This window comes from Oreochromis aureus, linkage group 13 (assembly GCF_013358895.1).
Source record: "Oreochromis aureus strain Israel breed Guangdong linkage group 13, ZZ_aureus, whole genome shotgun sequence".
Taxonomy (NCBI): Eukaryota; Metazoa; Chordata; class Actinopteri; order Cichliformes; family Cichlidae; genus Oreochromis; species Oreochromis aureus.
The window spans coordinates 29,671,067-29,691,734 of record NC_052954.1 but is presented as its reverse complement, the minus strand read 5'-3'; the positions used below and the strand labels follow the sequence as shown (position 1 = coordinate 29,691,734).

General features: G+C 38.5%; 1 protein-coding gene across 3 annotated transcripts; it reads right to left on the bottom strand.

Moving 5' to 3' along the window:
- Window positions 1–1,336: 1,336 nt before the first annotated feature.
- Window positions 1,337–15,700, bottom strand: LOC120443244. Of its 3 annotated transcripts, none has more exons than XR_005615270.1 (5): window positions 10,494–10,611; window positions 6,373–6,845; window positions 6,071–6,197; window positions 5,239–5,331; window positions 1,337–4,706 (listed from the first exon to the last, which is right to left on the bottom strand). XR_005615270.1 is itself a non-coding variant. In XM_039621450.1 (5 exons), exons 1-4 carry the CDS (start codon window positions 15,676–15,678, stop codon window positions 5,249–5,251), a joined length of 717 nt encoding a protein of 238 aa, XP_039477384.1. In that variant the 5' UTR covers window positions 15,679–15,700; the 3' UTR covers window positions 1,337–4,706; window positions 5,239–5,248. The 3 variants fall into 3 exon arrangements, 1 of the variants encoding a protein (XP_039477384.1); XR_005615271.1 differs by lacking the exon at window positions 10,494–10,611 and adding an exon at window positions 8,229–8,359; XM_039621450.1 differs by lacking the exon at window positions 10,494–10,611 and adding an exon at window positions 15,645–15,700.
- Window positions 15,701–20,668: the final 4,968 nt, after the last annotated feature.

Here is a 20,668-nt window from a genome sequence, read left to right as displayed (position 1 = left end):
ATTCATCTTCAATATACTTTGAGGTTGTATTATATTTTACAGTGCCCACCAGGGGAAGCACCAGAACTCACTTAAATTCTGTTTCCATGGCACCAACATAATGCCACAACAGCCACCTCAAGGTTCTTTGTGTTGTAATGTAAAGATCCTGCAATGTTAGATAATGAGACAATGCTCTGTGAGCAGCACTTTGCAGTGGTGAGAAGGGAAAAGACTTTTTTACTGGGAAGAAACCTCTGGCAGAACCAGGCTCAGGGAGGGAGCAGCCATCTTCACAACTAGTTGGGGGCTGAGGGAAAAGAAAATCGGAAAAAGGAGACACAGAGAGACAAGAACAAAATGCAAATTATGGGGTAGAGTGAATAACATGCAGTACTCGCACATCAAGACATGGGGAGTAGAGAAGAAGTGCTCAGTATATCATGTCAAGTCCTCCAGCAGTCACTTGATTCAGCTCTAACTATAAACTTTAACGAGAAGAAAGTTTGAAACCTAATCTTAAAAGTAGAGAGTGTTTTTGTCTCCTAAGTACAAACTGGAATCTGGAATGTGGACACAGCTTAAAAGTGAAGCCAGTTTGCAGTGCTGGCTATTAGACCAATCCTGGCGGTCACCAATGCTGCCCCTCAGCCTTTTCAATGCCACCTCCTTCTTGAGTCATCACATTCACAAAACTTGCATATCTATGCTGCCCGACAATACCCCATAGCGTTTTAAGGCTGAGGGACAAAAATAAAGGTTCACTTTATTCTTCTAATGACCAGCAGGGGGAGACTCATGATTGCAAAATGTGTTGAAGTCTATACAGCCATGGTCTCCTTGGCTCTATGACCTCAGTAAACATTTTGCTGTGTTGCCAGTTCATATCTCATCATTTTGTTAATTTTGTGAATTCTGGCCCCTATTATAGTCAAAAGGAATCTTTAATACGTAGTCTGTAATCTTAAGCCTGTCATGACCTGCAAGAGTATAAGATTGCATCAAGACAGGAGTTGTGGGAACTGTAGGAAATAGCTGGTCTGAATTACAGCTTTACCATTTTACATATTTATGCATTTTTTTGTTTTGTTTTGTGTGTGTGTGTTTTTGTCAATTATGCACTCTGGACTCAGTCGCTCCTGTTACAATGCTCTGTTATATGGTTCAGACGATTTCTCAAGAACATTGTGATTAGCACTTACATAGCTACCCGGCCAATCAGTCTTTATACAAGTTAAGTGTTGGCCATCTAAAAACAGCAGCATTGCCCGCACCGCTTCTGCACAAAAAGACAAAAAAACAAAAACAAAAACATCAGAAACAAGGTGGTCATTTATTACACTATAACCTTCTGTGATACATTAATAGAATCAGAGTCAGAGAGACTTTATTTATCCCCAAGGGGCAGTTAAGAAGATAAGGACAGGGCATAAACAGGCAATAAGAATGAGATAATAAATACACAGAATATACACAACAGCAGCCATAAATAAGTAATCCTGTTGGTGACTGTAGAGTTCATTAGACATACTGTATATTACAAGTTCAGTTTCACACCAGCCTACTGTGAATCAGGCTTTGTACTATTTATCCACACATACTAAAAACAAGTGCAGGAAACACTTAAAAGTCCATAATAAACACATGGATTATTTAAATAAATCAATCAATTCTGGGAGGTTACTGTGAACGGGAAGAGAAAACCCCACTGTACAAAAAGTCTTCTTAGATTTATTTCAGTTCCTCTGTTTGGCAAAAGATTAAAAGTACAAATAAACTGCTGTTTTAAAAAGAAGATCAGATTTGACAAATATAATTTTTGAAATCTCTGAATTCTCATCTGTATTTAAATTATTGGATCAAAAGACCATCATACATGTTCTAATAAAGTTCTAAGAAAGATGAAATACAGTTTCTGTCATGGTTTGCAAAGCAAGCCGTGCAGAGTTATGAAGAAGGACCAAAGATGCAGGCACTGGCTGTGAGTGAGCTTTATTAACAGGAGGTGAAAACAAACAAAAGCGAGGACGAACCTAAGAAATAACCTGAACTGGGAAAACTAGTGAACAAACCTGAAACCATCACATGCAGGGAGAACCACGGGATCTAATCTGTGGTTCAGGGTCACTGGATCCAACTCTAACTATAGAGCTGGATCAAGTGACCTAATCTTAAAAAAAGAAAGTTTGAAACCTAATCATAAAAGTAGAGTGTTTTTGTCTCCTAAATACAAACTGGAATCTGGAATGTGGGCACAGCTAAAAAGTGAAGCCAGTTTGCAGTGCTGGCTATTAGCCCAGTCCTGGCAGCCTTTTCAAAGTCGTATGTCACCTCGTTCTCGAGCTGAACCAGGCTTTGTACTATTTATCTACAAATACCTAAAGCAACTAAAACACTAGAACCTAGAACCAGAACCACTGGTTTCACTAGAACCAGAAACTATACATCACACAGGGAACCAAAACCCCAACTCTTGCCCAGAATACAAAATCAGAATAAACTAGAACATAAGATCATAAACACAAAATGCTTGGTCAGCTGATCCAGGACCATGACAGTTTTAATAACCTGTCAAGGTTCTCATCCCAAATTTGCTCCAAGACTCGTTTCAGGTGCTCTCAAATGGAAACCCTGACATAACCAACTGGTTTTGTTTCATTTTCAAATCCATATTAAGACTCCAACCCTCTTCCTGTTTTTGAAGTTTCATATCAATCAGCATTTGATTTCACAGTCTGATGCATTCTTCTCAAGTCTGGATTCAAAACACCAAGATGGTGACGGGAATCCACTAAGCTCAAGGATTCACATTGGGACTTTAGTGACCAAAGGTTAATCACTCAGTCCGTCGTTGTCCTAGCACTTTACATCTACAGTGAAGCATGGAAATGAGTGCTTTAGACTCCTCTTTATTTCATTCAAATCACTGATGTTTTTTATTTTACAGTATTCAAATATCGTTCTTCTGCTTTTGCTTTTCCCTTCTCATTTTCCTCATTTAGCTTAATCTTTCCTACATAAGGAAAATATAAGCCAGCTTCACATTATAGCTGATATTTTGCAGTTAAATATGTGTTTTTTTCCGTTTAACCACACGCAGCACATGTTGCTGATCAACCACTGTTTTTCCAACCAAAACTTCTAAAACTGATTTACACTCATGGAATTTTAGACTTTTCAGTTTCACAAATTCAAATGTCTTCCAATCTTCTCCAAAGTAATCACTTTCATCACTGAAGTATTGTATAATAATAGTTAAACAATAGTTTAAAATTAATACTGAATCAATATTGTTAATTACATATGGTAGTTTTGAGGATTTTTTAGGGGGTACATTGTTATCAATAGTAAGGTTTATACATGGTTATACAGAAAATCCCAGACTGTTCTTGCCATTTTAGTGCTGAGCACTTGCTGGCCGTTTTGCCTTCACTCTGCGGTCCATCTCATCCTAAACCATCTCGAGTGGGTTTAGGTCAGGTGACTGTGAAGGCCAGGGACATCTGGCACAGCACTCCATCACTCTCCTTCTTGGTCAAATAGCCCTTACACAGCCTGGAGGTGTGTTTGAGGTCATTGTCCTGCTGAAAAATAAATGATGGTTGAACTAAGCGCAAACCGGGTGGGATGGCATGTCGGTGCAGGATGCTGTGGTAGCCATGATAGTTGAGTGTGCCTTCAATTTTGAATAAATACCCAACAGTGTCAGTGGGAAAACACCCCCACACCTCCTCCTTTATGCTTCATAGTGGGAACCATGCATGTAGAGACCACCCGTTCACCTTTTCTGCGTTGCACAAAGACACGGCAGGTGGATCAAAGATCTCAAATTGGACTCATCAGACCAAAGTACAGATTTAATGTTATTAGTAGAGACGTGTCAGCTACTGGAACTCTGTGTGGAATTTCTCTACAATTTCTGAGGCTGGTGACTCAGATGAATTCATCCTCAGCAGCAGAGATGACTTGGTTTTCCTTTCCTGGGCGGTCCTCATGTGAGCCAGTTTCATCGTAGCGCTCGATGGTTTTTGCGACTGCACTTGGGGATGCATTCAAAGTTTTAGAAATTTTCCAGACTGACTGACCTTCAGTTCTTAACCCTGTAAGAACCAACCCATCAAAAAATAGCCAGAAAATTCAGATTTTTTTGCAAGTGAGATGTTTATTAACCCTTATAACAAAATCCCCCCTTTTTTTGCTGCATCGTGTTGCATATGATATATATTTATTATATATTTATTATATATGTTTTGTATCATATTTGATACATTGGGTGTTTTTGGTAACTTTTTGTTTATAAAATTGTTAATTTTAGACAAAAAAAAGCTTTGTCCATAACATTTTGAAATTATGGCAAGTATTGATCATGCTGATGAGATACAGGTCTCATAAACTCATGTGTCAAATATGATACAAAGGGCGTTATAGGGTTAAGATTGCTCTAATTTCCCTAACTGATTGGTTCTTACCATAATATGAACAGTTGTCAAATAGGGCTGTCAGTTGTGTACCAACCTGAGTTCTGCACAACACAACTGATGGTCCCAACCACATCAAGAAGGCAAGAAATTCCACAAACCCTGACAAGAAAAAAAAAATTCACAGAGAAGGTGGCCAATTATAAAGATATATGTTACACTACTAGAATTCAGATTGGCGACCGATCCAGGTTATATCCTGCCTCTCGTTCTGTGACAGCTGGGATGGACTGCAGCTCCTCAGTCACACTGGATAAGTGAAAGAAATTGGATGGATGAATATATGAAACATATTTTATATTTAATTAAATCTATTTTGTATTTAAGTGGTTAAAAATGATGACTTAAATACTGCACTTCATTATACTTCTACTACACTATCTCACAGACAAATATTGATGTATTGTAAGCACTACATTTGTCTGAAATCTTTTAAATAATTAATAAACACTTTTATTTATAACAAAAAGTACTGGCAAATATTACTTAAATAATTCTTTGGATATCAATTTTCAAACAAGCTTTAGCCAACTAAAATATGTCTCTGTAAAAAGACCTGGCCAATTCTGATAGGTGGAACTCTGATAGGTTTTAATATGATTGAGCTTACTATAAGCTCTTACTGCAACTGTCACAAGCATTGTGCAAAATATATGCAGAGCAATACACACCTATCCATAAAATGCTCTGTTTGTGTGGGTTATAAAGATAATGTATTATTATTATTACAAAAATATGTAGTCTGTAGAATAAAAATAAAGTTTGACATAAAATAACTCACCTTTGCTTCTTCACATATCAGTGACGTTGGTGTCAGGAGTGTTGGTATGGAGAGGTCGGAGTGCGACAGCTGAGCCTGAGCCAAAGGCTTGATCTGTTTGGCAGCAGGTCGGGAGATGGAAAAAAGTGTTTTAGCATACATATGTACAGAGGGTCTGCCTGCACTAATTACATGTTGGCTAAAAAACTACAAAACATTGTTTTATGTTAGAAATTAAGCTAACTAACACTAGGAGAATCTTTCATGGAGACTTTCTATGAATGTAATTTTAACCTGTCTCACTTTTCTTTTTTGAAACACATACTTTACTTTTAACAAAGCTAGTGTCTCTTTCTCTTGCAGAGGTACAGCTCTAGAGCTCCGTCAGCTAGGAGCGCTTACACCTGGAGCAAACCAAATCATGAAATAAGGAGGGGGGAGGCAGGGTCAGATGCTGACCTGATTTTATCCTTTGTTGCGAAACAGAAAACAAAAGTAATGCTAGCAAATGAACACATTTATAAGTACCTTGTGAAGCAAACATTACTTTATGGTGATACATGATTAATTTAATAATAATAATAATAATAATAATAATGATAAATAATATAATAATAATAATAATAATAAATTAAATGTTACTCCAGGGGCTCAATCAGCACAATCAATCATTTCTCATTATAACTTAAAGTAATATACAACCAGAATACAGGCATCAATGCCAGTCATACTTGTTATGTGTGAAATACAAAACATGTATAGTTGAAATATAAAGACAAAAACAAGTTGTAAATTGTAATTTATGAATCATTGTTAATATTTCTACTGCATACAGGTTAAAGTGAACAGGTACCTGGGGGAACACATGGACCAGAGTCACTTTCTGAAGGAGGACTGGATTGCTCTTGTTCAAGAGATGTATTTATGATGCATTTTATGATCAGGAAGACCAAAGCCAAGACCAAGGCAAGCCCAGCCCACTAAAACAAAGAACAGAGATAAACAATGGAAAAAAACCCCCAAAACATTTAGAATCAAACCTGTCATAAATGCTGTATTACCACAGGAAACAAATTACCTCATTTCACATATCACATTCTCACCACACCACTTAAAAAAACAAACCAAAAACAAAACAAAACAAGTTTTACTTACCTGAGAGAGAAAGTACCAGTCCTGAGATTTGTTCAGTCTATCGTGATATGAGGTACCATTTTCTGGTTCACACCACTTCAGTGGGGCAGCTTTGTCAGCAGTTACATACCTGCCTGACCAGTCAGTCATTCCACATGAAAAGTAGCTGCCATCAAAGAGCATCAAGATCATCCACACAAATGCAGGGACGCAGCAGTGAAAGAATCGCTTTGCATTGTCTGTGTCACGTGAGCACTTCAGTTCTTGCATTGAAGCCATCAGCACAAAGGCCAAGATTCCAGGAATGATGAAAAATGTAGCCACAAAACCACCATTCAAGTATGTCCCTTTACAGGGGCACTCAAACTCTGTCTCCACCAACCTTTCCAAGACCGTCAAAATAAGGGCAAACACAACATTTGATGCAAGTGGGCCATTTTGAAATTCTCTTTTCACTCTTTCCAGCCATTCTTGTTTTCCTTGTTTATTCGCTTCTGCAGACATAGACAAAACCAAAGATTAAAAGTCAGAGAGATAATAATTTGATCATTCTAAAGATACTTTTTCTGTGATATATTAATACTAATCATAAATAATAATCCCCAGACGGTAATGCTCATTAGACATGAATTACAAGTTAATCTCAATATTAACCTGATGATGGAAAAAACCACTACAGGAGTCATGTAAAATCCAGTTAATTTAATTTTGAAAAAAAAACTGTGGAGGAAGAGGCGGGGTGCTTGAGAAGAGAAATGAAAAACACTGGGGAGGGTGTTAAATAAATGACACTGTACTTAGATATTTCTATTTCATTTCTCTGTTTACCAAAATCCTCAAAGCCCCCACTGTATATGCTTTTCATAAATAGACATGAACTAATTGTGCAGAGAGCAGATATTGGGATTTCACTGGCACTGACAAGATTAGACATGAAACAAACTAACTGGCATTTTTCGTTCAAATAAGACCTGTTGCCACTAATCAATCCAGTTCTTCTGTAATTTATCACAATATGTTCTTTCTTTCAGATGAAATTATAGAGCCTTTCCATCTACTTCCTTTTCTTAAGAATGGCTTCTTCATGGCCACCCTTCTACTGAGACCATTACTGATGAGGCTTCAGACAACATTACGGTTTAACTGAAGGGCACAATACATCTTTCAGGTCCCATGTGAGGTTGTTGCTCGATTTGTTCCATGACTTTCACATACTGCTGTAGGAGGTTTCTTTTAGGCCTACTACTACTTTTGTCATCCACATGTCCAGTTTTTTCAAATTTACTCAGAAATCCTGAAAAATTCTCCAGTAAAAGATGAAGTACTGATTCAACCTCTACTCAAGTAAAAGTGAAAAAGTACAGGCTCTGAAATGTACTCAAAGTAAGAAAGTAAAAAGTAGCTCTTTGGGGGATGTTTCTAACAGCTATTTTTGCCCAAAGATAATTGAATCTTGTGATATTAATAAAATAATATTAGTAGATGGGGATACAAAATTTCATTCAATCTAAATATTAATTCTAATAAAGGTACTCAACTTGAATCAGTAAAGTAGACCATGAGCAGAAAAAAATAAATTATTATTCCCCACCACCTCGTGTTGCCACATTTAGTCACATATGTTTTGATGCATGCTCAGTCATCCAGGTAAGTAAATCCCAAAAGGTTGATTCTGTTCATCTAGACGTAGCGTTTTCAGTGCGAGAAACATTTTGTCACTCATCCAAATGGCGCACTGAAAACGCTACGTCGAGATGAACAGAATCACTCTTTTGGAATGTCAAATTTACAGACCCCAAATCCTAATTAAAAACCTGAGGACTTGCATGTAAGCTTTTACATTTCCAGTTTACCAAACATGACCGAGCAATCATTACCTTTAAGTCTCTTCCTCCTCTCCTGTCTTTCCTACAGCTTTCTCCATCTCTGAGTGAAGTTAGCTTTCTTTTTTTCTCTCCCTGTGAAATAAAGCAGCTGGACCTTAAGCTAGCAGAACACTGCAAAAACCTGCACAAACAGTTTGTGTTTGCTTAAGTTTGTTGAGCTGATAGAAAATTTTCATTTGAAACACTTAAGAAAAAACGAACATTACTCCCTCTATGATCCACTCGCTTTCGCGAGCCGATCCAGTTGATTACGCTTCGATTTCGACCAACTAGACGTGGAAATAGTGATCATTTACTTTTGTGAAAAAGTTAAAGATGAGTATCGTTAAATTACCATGCAGTTTGTGGGTTACAACAGAAAATGATACATTTATTGTTCTCACGTGGTATCGGACAGGATTATTTCAACACACCGAGGACGTTTTGACGAACTTTAACGCTCGATATACCACTTTCTCAACATGTAAACGGCTCTGTGTTTGTTTCCAGATGTCCTATAAAAATACCACTTGCTCTGATTGTTGCACATCGCTAAAAGTTATATCTGCTGGAAACAAAAATACACCTTTCTGAGTAGCCTACATCTTTGAAAACAATTGTCTATTTAATTCTTGTAAAACACACTTCTGTATCTGAACGACAAGAATGTGGGATATTGTTTGACCGTGATTTGGATGGGGGAACAGATAGGGGTGCAACAATACTCGTATCGATATTGAACCTTTCGATACAGTGCTTTCGGTTCGGTACGCATATGTATCGAACAATACAAAACATTTAATTTATTTTATCAACTTTTCTTCTGACGATGCTGTGCTCAGTGGATCTGCGTTCGACTACTCCGCCTAGGCTGCACTGTCGAGTGCAGATCCATTGAGCGCAGCACAACCTAGGAAGACAGAAGCTAAGCTTGTTGCAACATGGCAATTAAGCCTCCCCCACCCTCATTCAGATCTGGCATTTGGAACTATCTTGGTTTTCATGTGAAGCATGACCCTGATGGTAAGCGCGTCATGGACAAAAGTAAAACAGTATGTCGGATGTGCCACGCAATGCTCAATTGGTGGGAACTAGTGCGTTAGCGCAGTTAGCTCGTTAACGTGTTGACACCATTGTTGGAGCAGCGCTATAAAGCCTCATGCATGGGGCGATCCGTGGTAACTCGTTAACGGAGATTTGCCGCGTTATGGCGTTAATGTCATTTTAACGAGATCAACGCTGACAGCACTAGTGGGAACACAACGAATATGACTGCACATTTACGCCAACATCATCCTAGTGCAAAGACAAGTGGAAGCAGACAAAAACAACAAGCACGCATGCTACAAACTTTACCCAGTCATTTAGACAGCCCACATGATTCTCCTTATGGGGACCTGATATGTTTAAGATGCTACTGAGAATATACCCCAGAAGAAGCGTATAGTATAGCTTTTATTTTGGAAAGAGCCATTTCTCTGTAATAAACTCTCTTTTCCAAAGATGAGTGATTTCTCGATCAGATAGATTTATTTTTTTAATTATTTTGTTGTTTCAGCAACATTAAATTTAAAAACTGTACTTTTGAGTTAAAATATATATTTATAATTTTAATAAATGACAAATTAAAAAGCCATGAACATTTTTTTGTATCGAAAAAATATCGAACCGTGACACCAAAGTATTGAACTGTGAATTTTCTGTATCGTATAGGAACAGATTGTGGCAGGGTCAGCCTGATATGTTCTGTAGAGAATAACTACCTTGGCACGACACCGGCACAACCGCAGCTTATGGACATCTAAAAAAGCAAACGCAAAAAACACCAACCCATTTTAAACCCTGAGTATGACACTCCTATGCCCATTCTGAAAATGTAAGGAGCAGAAATGAGATATTTGTTTAAAAATTTCGGGAGGAAAAGTAAAAAATTGTCAGAAAAATAAGTACTCAAAGTACAGATACCTAAAACTTGTGCTTAAGTACAGTAACGAAGTATTTGCACTTGATTACTTCTGAACTCTGTACTCTCAGTTCATGTCAGTTCATGAGCAGTAAACAGACATAGGGCTTTGTAAAAAATATTTTACAAACCCTAACCCTAATATTAAATATATTACAAATGCTTCTTTTTCAACAATTTTGTATATTACTAATTCTGATTTATATTTTGATTTCTGAATAAAATTATATACATTACACTTTTCTGCTTTGTAAATTCTTTGGTGTACCAACTGTATTATAAATAAAATATATAATAAAATAAACTCCACCAACCTCTAAACATTTGATCCATTCCAAATATACTCTACTACTTCTTACACGCTCTGCCCTGTGAGCACCGACAAAGTATACAACAACTGAAACTGAGTTTCAGTTTCTCATCTTAACCATAATGGGACACGCCTCTTTTCCTCTGTTTATAGTTTGCTTCTTTCTAGTTTTATATTTATTTAGCATTGAGAAACTTTCTCTATTTATTGTTAAAGTGAGCATGAAAGGCTAATTAAAAGTATGTAGCCCTCCTCTAAAAAAACTGACAGACTTAACAAAGTCTGTGAAGCTGGATTTAAGCAATAAGTGCTTAAAGTTTTTAGAACATGTTTAGCTACATCTTGTGTATATATAAATATGTACAGTGCTCGGCATAAATGAGTACAGCCCACTACATTTGTCAGGAAACCTTTAGTTTCCTTGCAGAATCAGCATTTTCTATCTGAGATACTGCACTACAAAATACTCCCACAAATGCGGCCCATTTATTGCAAACAAGAATTGTTTTTTGCACACAAAAAAGTGATTTTCCTAACAAATTCATTCAAGCCCATGTCACAAAAATGAGTACACCCCAATTATAGTCTTAGGAGAAAAGCCACACTTAAAACTAGAAAATTAGAATTAACAGGCATTCAACCACAGGTGAGTCTAATGATTCATTTAAGAGGTGTCCAGCAGACAGGTGATAATAAAAGGGAATTACTTAACAAAGAAAAGCCCTTCCCATTTCATGCAGTCAGCAATGGCTCCACATGGAAGAAAAATGTCACAAAATCTGAGAAAGGAAATAATTTCTTTACACAAGAGGTGAGGGCTATATAAAGATCATCAAAGCTTTACATATCAGGCAAAATACTGTAGCAAAAGTGATCCAAAAAATTTTAGAAAGATGGAAGTGTAACTATCTTACAGAGATGTCCAGGCCGTCCATGGAAGTTAACATCTCGACAGAAACGTCTTCTGATGTGAAGGGTTGAAGAAAATTGCTATGCAAGTTCACTGCAGTTAGCTAAAGCAGTAGAAAGCCAAACTTGAGGCATGGTTTCCCGTGACACCATACGGCACACACTGCAGAGGAATGGCATGCACGGGTATCATCCATGAAGGAAGCCTCTCCTAAAGCCCATGCACAAAAAAGCACGCCTAAAATTTGCTAGGGCCCATGCTGAAAAAGGGTTAGTTGATGTGACTTTACTAGATGATGTAACAATTAGACAATATCAGTATAGCTAAAGGTACTCAAGTGCTTGTGGTTAGCTAACCACTCTTACAATTTATTTATATCTTTAAGGATAAATATCTTATAATGTATATTACACATTTGTTTTATTCTTCACAATACTCAGCTGTGTGCAGCAGAATAGTTTTGGATGTAGACTGTTACACTCTGATAAGAGCCTGTAACAGACACAAGACTGTGAGCCTCTCTCAGCAATGTAGTAGGGGGTTGTGATACCTACAGGAAAACAGGGCTATAAATTCTGGTGTTAGGGAATGCTCTCTTTCCATTCTGTTTCTATGACCCGCAATCAAAGTATTTACTACTTGGGTGTGATGCTCTTTTGTTAGTTTGGGTCTCCTGAATGAGGAAAAAGACATGGCAGCCATTTTTAACTTGAACCTTTAACTGTTTAATAAATTTAAGACAATGCACTTTGAGCATATTTGTCCTCTCTCTTATAAAATTAACCCAACAAATTGGCGCACCAACGTGGGGCTCGATTGGATAGCAAAGAAGGGATTTGGTACATTGGAATCTGTACTGGGGGTGAGTGATGAGTCTGGTTGATCACTCGTGATCCCAAAAAAATTAAGGCATGCACAGTGGTTGTCATTTAAAAAATCTTTTTCTAATTTGGCTAAAGTAATTCTGTTGTGATCAATTGGTACGGAACCAAGAAATTATTGGAAATCAATCTCTTTATGAATTTTAAATCTCCTAACTATAAAAGTTGTAAAGTTTCAAGTTAAAAAATACATATATGTATAACAGTTTTTGTTTTTTCATTGCACTTCCGTATTGATATCAACATCCAGTCGAGGCATGAATTGTTGTATAACAATTTTTATGTTTTCATTACACCTCCGTATTGGTATCAAAAGTCCAGTCGAGGCATGAGTCAAGTCCAGTCAAGTCAAGTGGCTTTATTGTCATTCCAACCATGTGCAGTGGTACAGCACACAGTGAAACGAGACAACGTTCCTCCAACACCATGGTGCTACATATGACATATAACAGACAATCAGCACAGGACTACATGAAGTGCAATGTGCAAAAATTGCAAAAAAAAACCCAAAACAAAGACAGTGCAACACCAGACAGAGCATAACGATACAGACACAAGACAGTGCATAGAAATGTTCAAAATACTGAGTATTGTGCAAAAAGTCAAAGTCACTTGGTGTATGAAGGTGTGTGTGTGTGTGTGTGTGTGTGTGTGTGTGTGTGATGCATACACACATACACACTTTGCAGATGCAGCGGGTGCACTTGTGCTGAATGCTGAACTTAAGTCTATGAGCAGCATTCATACATGTGTGTCTTTATTGTCCAGGTGAGTGAGGGCAAGATGTAGGGTGGAGGTGATGATGTCATCTGTTGACTGGTTTGGGTGATAGTCGAACTGCAGTGGGTCCAGTGTGGGTGGCAGCTGGGTCTGAAACATCTGGAAGCACTTCATCATGATGGGTGTGAGTGCAATGGGACAGTAGTCATTGAGGCAGGACACTGGGGACTTATTTGGCACGGGAATGATGGTCGTGGACTTGAGGCATGTTGGGACGACAGCAGTGATCAGGGAGAGGTTGAAGATGTCAGTGAGGACATCTGTCAGCTGGTCTACGCAGTCTCTGAGCACTCTCCCAGGCATGTTATCTAGACTAGCAGCTTTTTGTGGGTAAATGGTAAACTCTGCAAAGAGTTTTCCTCACATCAGGTCAGACACAGAACCTGGTCGTTGTGAGGGGGGGTGGGGGTGGACTTCCTCACCGACATTCACCAACATATCATTCTGAGCGTCGAATCGTGCATAGAAGTTGTTCAGTGCATCTGGTAGGGAGGCGTCACCCTCGCAGGCAGGTGTTGTCTTCCTGACGCGTGTCACCCCTGCCCTCGAAGTGGCTGTGGATTTTTCTGCCATGCACACGCTCCATTGCTCTGATAGCTCGAGAAAGTTTGGCCTTCTCTGTTCCCAGGCCGGCTTGTCGCCTGCTTTGAAGGCGGAGTCTCGAGTCTTTAGCAGCTCATGGACTTCTGCAGTCATCCACAGTTTCTGGTTGGAGCATATTATGATAGTCTTGGAGACACTGACATCATCGATGCACTTGCTGATGTAGCTGCCTCCCTGAACATGTCCCAGTCAGTGTGCTCAAAACAGTCCTGAAGAGCAGAGAGCTCCTGCAGGCCGGGTTCTCACCTGGCCCCCGAGGTGGGGGCGATTCTTCGCTCTGTACGCACTAGGAATGTTTGTGTAAACAAGATCCAGCGCGTTTTAACTGCAATTAAGAAAACACACTTTAATAATTGTTGATTCGGTATGTCATGGATTAGCTGTGTGCGGCAGGCAGGATAGCTTTATTTCACAGCTTTATTGCCAGAGTGCTGGAGATACTAAACTAAACTAAACTAAACTGGAATACAGGAACCTAAACAAAACATACTGAGAAACATGCAGGGAAAAACACAGCCATGAGGGAGATCGCAACGCAGGACAAAGGAAGACGCAAACATAAAAACACAGAGAAGGGCAACAAGGGAAGTGGAAACACAAGAGAAACACATCTGACACAAATGAACATGGTGCCACAGGGGACGCAAAAAAAAACCCCACACTGAACATGGAATATGAAACTTTAAAAATAAAACAGGAAATTTAGTGAGATGTGGACACATGACAAACTGGAGAGACAGGATGGAACACAAGGTTCCTCTCCTTGTGTTCCATGTTTTGGTGGGGCTGGGCTCTGTCCTGGGATCGTTGGGTGAAAGGCAGGGTACACTTTATCATGGTCCAAAATTATGAATGCAAACTAGGATTTTTTGCATGAAAATTAAAAGATGGCTGTGAATATTCATGTCTGTCTCTGAATGTATCATCCACATGTTTGTCCATCAAACATGCAGCAGGCAAACTTTAATCATGAAATTTCAATGAAATTTGAATGTAGCAAGGTACAAAAAACAAACACTAACCGGGGAGACTGAATGCAAAGTGCATTCTAAACATCAGTGAGTTGTATGAATATGCAAGGAGTCATTCGGGATTGTAAAAAATCAACTACAGAGCTTCGCATTGTGTATCTAAATTCACCCAGTTTGATAAGAGTTTTTTATTCTTTTGCCCTATGCCACCTGGAATAAACATGTATCATGATATTATAGTTTAGCAAACTTCAGTTAAATCTTGAAATGGTAGACACAGGTTGAATCTGGATCAAAGCTTAATATTTGCATAGTCAGAAGCAGATACCGTCTGTATTCAGTCCATCCTATTGCCAAAAAACCAAAAATTATAGCGCTGCTCCACGTGCTTTTTGCATAAACTCCAAAGCAAGCAGCCCAGTCTTATAAATAGTTAACTAAAATGTCTCTAATGTTGATTTGTGCAGTGAAGCATAAGCATTAAAAGATAATAAATGAAAAGGTAACATTCACGTATAAAAGATTTCACTTAAAAAGGAATAGGCACTATATACATTTTAAAAGAAATGGAAAATAAAACTTTTTAAAACAGTATCTTGGGATGTAGTTGATCATCAAAATAGAAAACAGAACTGTACAATTTTCAGTAACAAGCCATCTGTGTTTGTGTAAGCTGCCAGTTATTTGGTTGCTCTTACCAAATATGAGCAGTAGCCCTCATAGATGCAAGCTAAACACAACCAAAAACTGAGTTGTAGTAACTGTCACTCTAAATACCTCTTCATTACACAGCCTCAAATATTTTTTTCCCTGACTTTTCCTAAATGCATTCATTTGTTTGTGGTGGTTTGAAGACAATAAACCATAAAAAAGAGCATTTTGTCATTTTATTTGCATTGTGCAGCTTGAATGTGTTGTTCAGGGAGGTTGAATACCCACAGTTAGATGTAGAAAAATACTTATGTGTAATATTGAACATGTATTCAAAGATAATCAACAATTCGGCTCACCTTCTGTTTCCATGTCATCCCTCTCCTGTGTCATCCCTCTCCTTGTACTGTACAGCCTCTGACTGATATATAAGAAATGCTTATGTAATACGATAACAAACATCTGGTCCTAACTCATTAAAAATTTAAACATCAGGACTGATAGACTGAATTTACCAAATAGAGGTAAGAAATAGTTAACAGAAGGAGAGGGAGAGAAAAATAGAGGTGAAGAAGAGGGATAGAGAGATGAAGGGAGAGAGAGAGAGAAAAACAGTGAGAATCTGCTTCAACATCTGTTGGGAAAAACAAATGGCAAAGAAACCATAGCAACAACCAACATATGCATAAATAACAGTGGCAATGTTACTGAACAGCACACAGTACCAATAATGCAAGATATTTTTAGAGGCAGCAGCCCAAGATGCTGTGTGTCTGAGTACCTGTGTGATGGCTCCATGCAACCACACAACTGAAATACTCGGGTATTATTAATGTTTACCTTTATGGCTTATTTTTACATTGTGCTGTAAAGGTTTAGTGATTATAAGTTAGCCAATTCAAAATTTTGAGTTAGTTTGTAATACATGACAGCAGCAAGCTATAGTCCAAATGATGGTAAAGAATCTGTTTTGTATTGTTTGTTATGATAATATGGGTGTTAGATTTGTATTGTGATTGTCATTTATGCTTAGAAATATTTACTCATATATGCTTAGAAGTATATAATCATTTGTAGATTGAAAGAATGTCTCATCCTAGGAGGTCTGTAACAACTCTGTGTAGCATGAAGAGGGGAGTGCGTTCACTCCTCTTCAGAGTGTTCTGGCATAGATCACACACCTCCTAGGAGAGGTCGTATCTTCTCTTGCTGATATATGGTATAGCAAACACACGTATATCTGTTTGAGTCTAAGAGCCTTTTGTTCAGATGTACCGCTAGACTCCTGGCACCAGCTTTGGGGAGTCTTCCTGGGGTTACATCTTGACCCCATACACACACAGATACACACACACACACACACACACAGGGTATTCTTTGTTCACATGCATACCTATATAAGAGGTCATATGTTAATGAACCTATGCATATTCATGTAACCACAATAAAAGAGCAGTGTTTCGGGGGAACGGACGAGAGCAACTGGGGTCAAGCGAAGGAACGGCGCCTGTCCAGTTCTCTCCCGTGCACGTGAAACATAAAGAATGTTGCCTACTCGTGTCTTGCTTGCTGTGTAATCACATTGCCTTCAACGTTCCAGCGAATAGGTTTAAGCTACAAACCTATCAATGGGTATATGCTATCTTCATTTTTTTCTGTTCTTTTTGACCTGGCTGCTGCTCCAGTCCTTGCTCATTTGGGTGAAAGAGGAGGCTGAGGGTGTAGCTGGTTTAAATGCAGAGGCCAATAAAATGGACTTAACCATCTGTTGTGACCTGCGTGGTCACAACAGATGGTTAGCTATTATCTCTGTGGTTTTCAACTTTGGTGTATACAATGGTTCATTCGCTTGCTATATAACTGGAGCTGTCTTTCATTTGGGCAGGTCAGTTTTCTGAGTTATGTTTTGTTAAGTGGTTTTTGAGTAGAACTTTGTTAATTTGGCTTCCTTTATTAGCCCACTTGTTTCTTAAAATAGTTTGTTTTTGACTTGTTTTTGTCATTTTGATTTTTTAAAATTTTTTTTGCCCTTTTTGGAGTATAAAAAACCCATTTTTGAAGATTATACCTGTGGCTGTATGTCCTTGGCTGCTTGGTCCCTTATAACTTGTGTGAAGAATTGTGTGTACACCTCAGGTAAATTTGCAAGGCTAACACTGAAATGGGTCAAACGTTAAACAAAAACAAAGTAGCTTTTGGTGTCTAACCTTAATCAGTGACCAAATTATAATTTTATAGACTTCTAAAAAAGGCAGCCAGGCTGTGATATGTCCATACGCCGGATCTGAGGGACTTTTTTGAGATTTTTGTTCTTAAACTATGAACAAATTCAGTTGCAAAATATTGATAAATCAGAATTTTTTCTGTGAAATGATTGTACACATCATTTATGCACAGATTTGTGCTAATGTACTGTCAGTAAATGAGGCATATTATCTCTTGACCTATAATATTTCTTTGCTGCAATTTTTCTCTGCTTGTTTATCTGGGATGAGATGCCTAAGGATACCTTGGGGGACATTTGGAGATGCCAAAGGCATATGACACAGCATCATGATTTCATCCCATTTTATGGGATTCATTTTCGCAAGCACTTCTCCAGTTCCACATCCTGTGTTTGGAAACTAAGATGCTGTGACCACACAGACAACTTTACATGAACTCTATGAAAACTTTGTCATGTACCAAACTTTGTGTCTAACAAGTACATTATTGTCATGAGGGGGTCATTCCATGAAAAATCAGCCAGTCTCCCACCTTACCCTTTCAGAATCACTTCATTTCTTTCCATAAGGATTTTAGAATATTTTACAAAGGCAACATTTTTAACATTACTAAATTCATTGAAATAACGAAGAAAAAACAAACAAACAAAAAAAGAATCACACTCTATTAAAAACCGCCGCCACTCCAAGTGTCAAAAATACAATTCTTTGTGTTCCAGGCTCAAATTTCAGACATTGTGAAAAACATCTTCAGGACCTAAGATTGTTATGATAAATGTGATATGCATATGCTAGGCAGTTTGAACATGCTCAAGTATGTTCAGAACTCAAATGCTCAGTTCTTACCTGCAGTCCTATCACCCCCATCCTTATGTACCTCTACTGGCTCCCAGTCAAGTTCTGCAACTCTATAAAATCCTTCTCCTCACCTTAATATCTCTACAGGCTCTTGCTCCCCAGTATTTATCTGATCTTTTCCTCCCCTAAACTCTATTCTTTTCTTTTTTCAAAATTCAAGATTTGCTTATTATTTTACCACTGATAAGAAATACCCTGTTTCACCACATGGGGATGCTGTCCCTTTAGAGTTTCCAGTCCTTCCCTCTCTGAGCTACACTCCCATAAAGGAAGTCTTATGTCCTTTGACAACAGCCCAAAATACTGTGGTTACTGAGACAACAATTTGTGAAATTTTGTATATTTTTCAGTCTGTTGCAATAGTCCCAAGGTTTGAGTTAAGCTGACTTCTGACTTCTTCCACCCAATTACAGATATGACATATGTATTTTTTTTAATGGTATGGGTAAAAGCTCCTACAACCTTAAAACAAGCCAGTTAAAGTAATTTTGGCATCTGACTAGGATGTCTCCTGGGTGAGACCTTTTGGACACGTTCTACTGGAAGGAGACTCTGAGGAAGACCTAGGGCGCACTGGAAAGATTACATCTCTTGATGGACTTAATATGGAATTAGTGCCCCCTCTAGAACTAGAAGAGGTTGCTGGGGAGGGGGGGGGGCTGGGCAGCTCTGCTTTGACTGCTGCCCCCACGATGAGGACAGAGAATTAATGGATGAATCTACTTTCACTTCTACCTTTGGTGTGGTTATATGTTTATTTGATTGGTCTTTATTTTTTATATGATTATTATTAATACTGTTAATAAAGACATATATTTATCTAATATTTAAATAATAAGTTGAGCCTTGATATCTTGAAGATAAACAACTTATCACAGCGCAAACATGGCTGCCACAGATGGGACAAAAGAAGAGAGGGGAAAAGAAAACATGAAGCTCTTCTTTTTTGCAGTTCCCAAACATTCCTGGACCCCAGATGACCTTAATGGGAATTCTCCAATCAGCTCCTGTCCATGCTGGAAGTTGGCCATGGGAATCAGGACAAATTTATAAAAGTGCCCCTTCCTTAAACTATCTAGCATTTCTCATGTATCTTGATGCCTGTTTTGTCCATCGTTACTGTTCTGTCAGCTGGCCCAAAGTGAAAACATGTGCCATAATGATGGCAGATAGATTACACTGTCATAATGACTGGCCATTTCTCTACCAAGCAAACTGTGTGCACATATTATCAATTTGTGTGAACTCAGCGGCATTAAGTGCAGTTACAGTTATAAACCATTTCCATTCATTCAAACACATAGACTAGTCTGAGTATAATATTAGATACTATAAAAGTAGGGCTGCTAGTCCTCAAAGTAAGTACATGAAAAACTGGTATAAAGTCCACACTTTTTCCGTCAATTGTTCCGTCTGTCCTGCTCACATCTCCAATGGTTGGACACGTTGTCATTAATGTGGCTTCACTGCACATCAGCCACGCCGCTTTGCTAGCTAAAACACCGGTGTCGGCACATAAGGACGCTGTCATAGCCTGTCAGCGACGTTGATTGGCTGCGTATATACGAATGTGAATCGCATTATTGGCTGGACTATAGGATAAGGCGGCATCGTTCTAATCCCATACAGGAGCAGCCAGTCACTTACTGACTAACACTGCAAAACACAGAATTGTTAAAGCTTTAATTTTAATTTCAATTCAGGTTAGATTTTTTTTGTGCGCAGAGACCGTGCCAGCAGTGCGCAATTGCGCACGTGCGCGGCTTAGAGGGAACATTGGTTTCCACACCACTGAAGTCGTTTTACCTCTCTTTTCAACCAGCGGCATTCTTTCTTCAGCAGCCATTATCCTCTCCTCTCCAAATAACTTCTGCTTAGCTTTCCGAGCTTCCCTCGGGTCCTCTTGTGACGCGTGTTCGAAAAGCAGAGAGGTGCGCTCGATTTGCCACACGGAGCAGCGCGAGAGTAAAGCACGAGGGAGGTGCTAATAATCGGCTCAGTCATCTTTAATGATCGTTGAAAACCCAGATCGTAATCGAGATTAAAATTCGATTAATTGAGCAGCCCTATATAAAAGTACTTTTTCTTGTGTATTTATACTTTTAACTTTTCCTGCATAGTAACAACACAACAGAAGCATCCTTCGTGCTCTGATGACTCTGTTCTTTCTGCTTGTCTGCAGATTTAAATTTTATTACAGAAGCTCAGCAAATGTATGGCGATGTGTTACTTGAGATACTGAACAAACATCAACCTTCTTGTCTGGAAGTACCAATAACTCCAGTTCCTTAAATGTCTAT

Excerpts from the sequence above, each read along its gene's own strand:
- LOC120443244 (XM_039621450.1), bottom strand. The coding sequence starts at position 15,678 with ATGACACAGGAGAGGGATGACATGGAAACAGAAG. Across the intron at positions 6,846-15,644 it reads GGATGACATGGAAACAGAAG|AAGCGAATAAACAAGGAAAA; the intron begins GTGAGCCGAATT and ends CTATGTCTGCAG. Across the intron at positions 5,332-6,070 it reads TGGTCCATGTGTTCCCCCAG|ATCAAGCCTTTGGCTCAGGC; the intron begins GTACCTGTTCAC and ends GCTGCCAAACAG.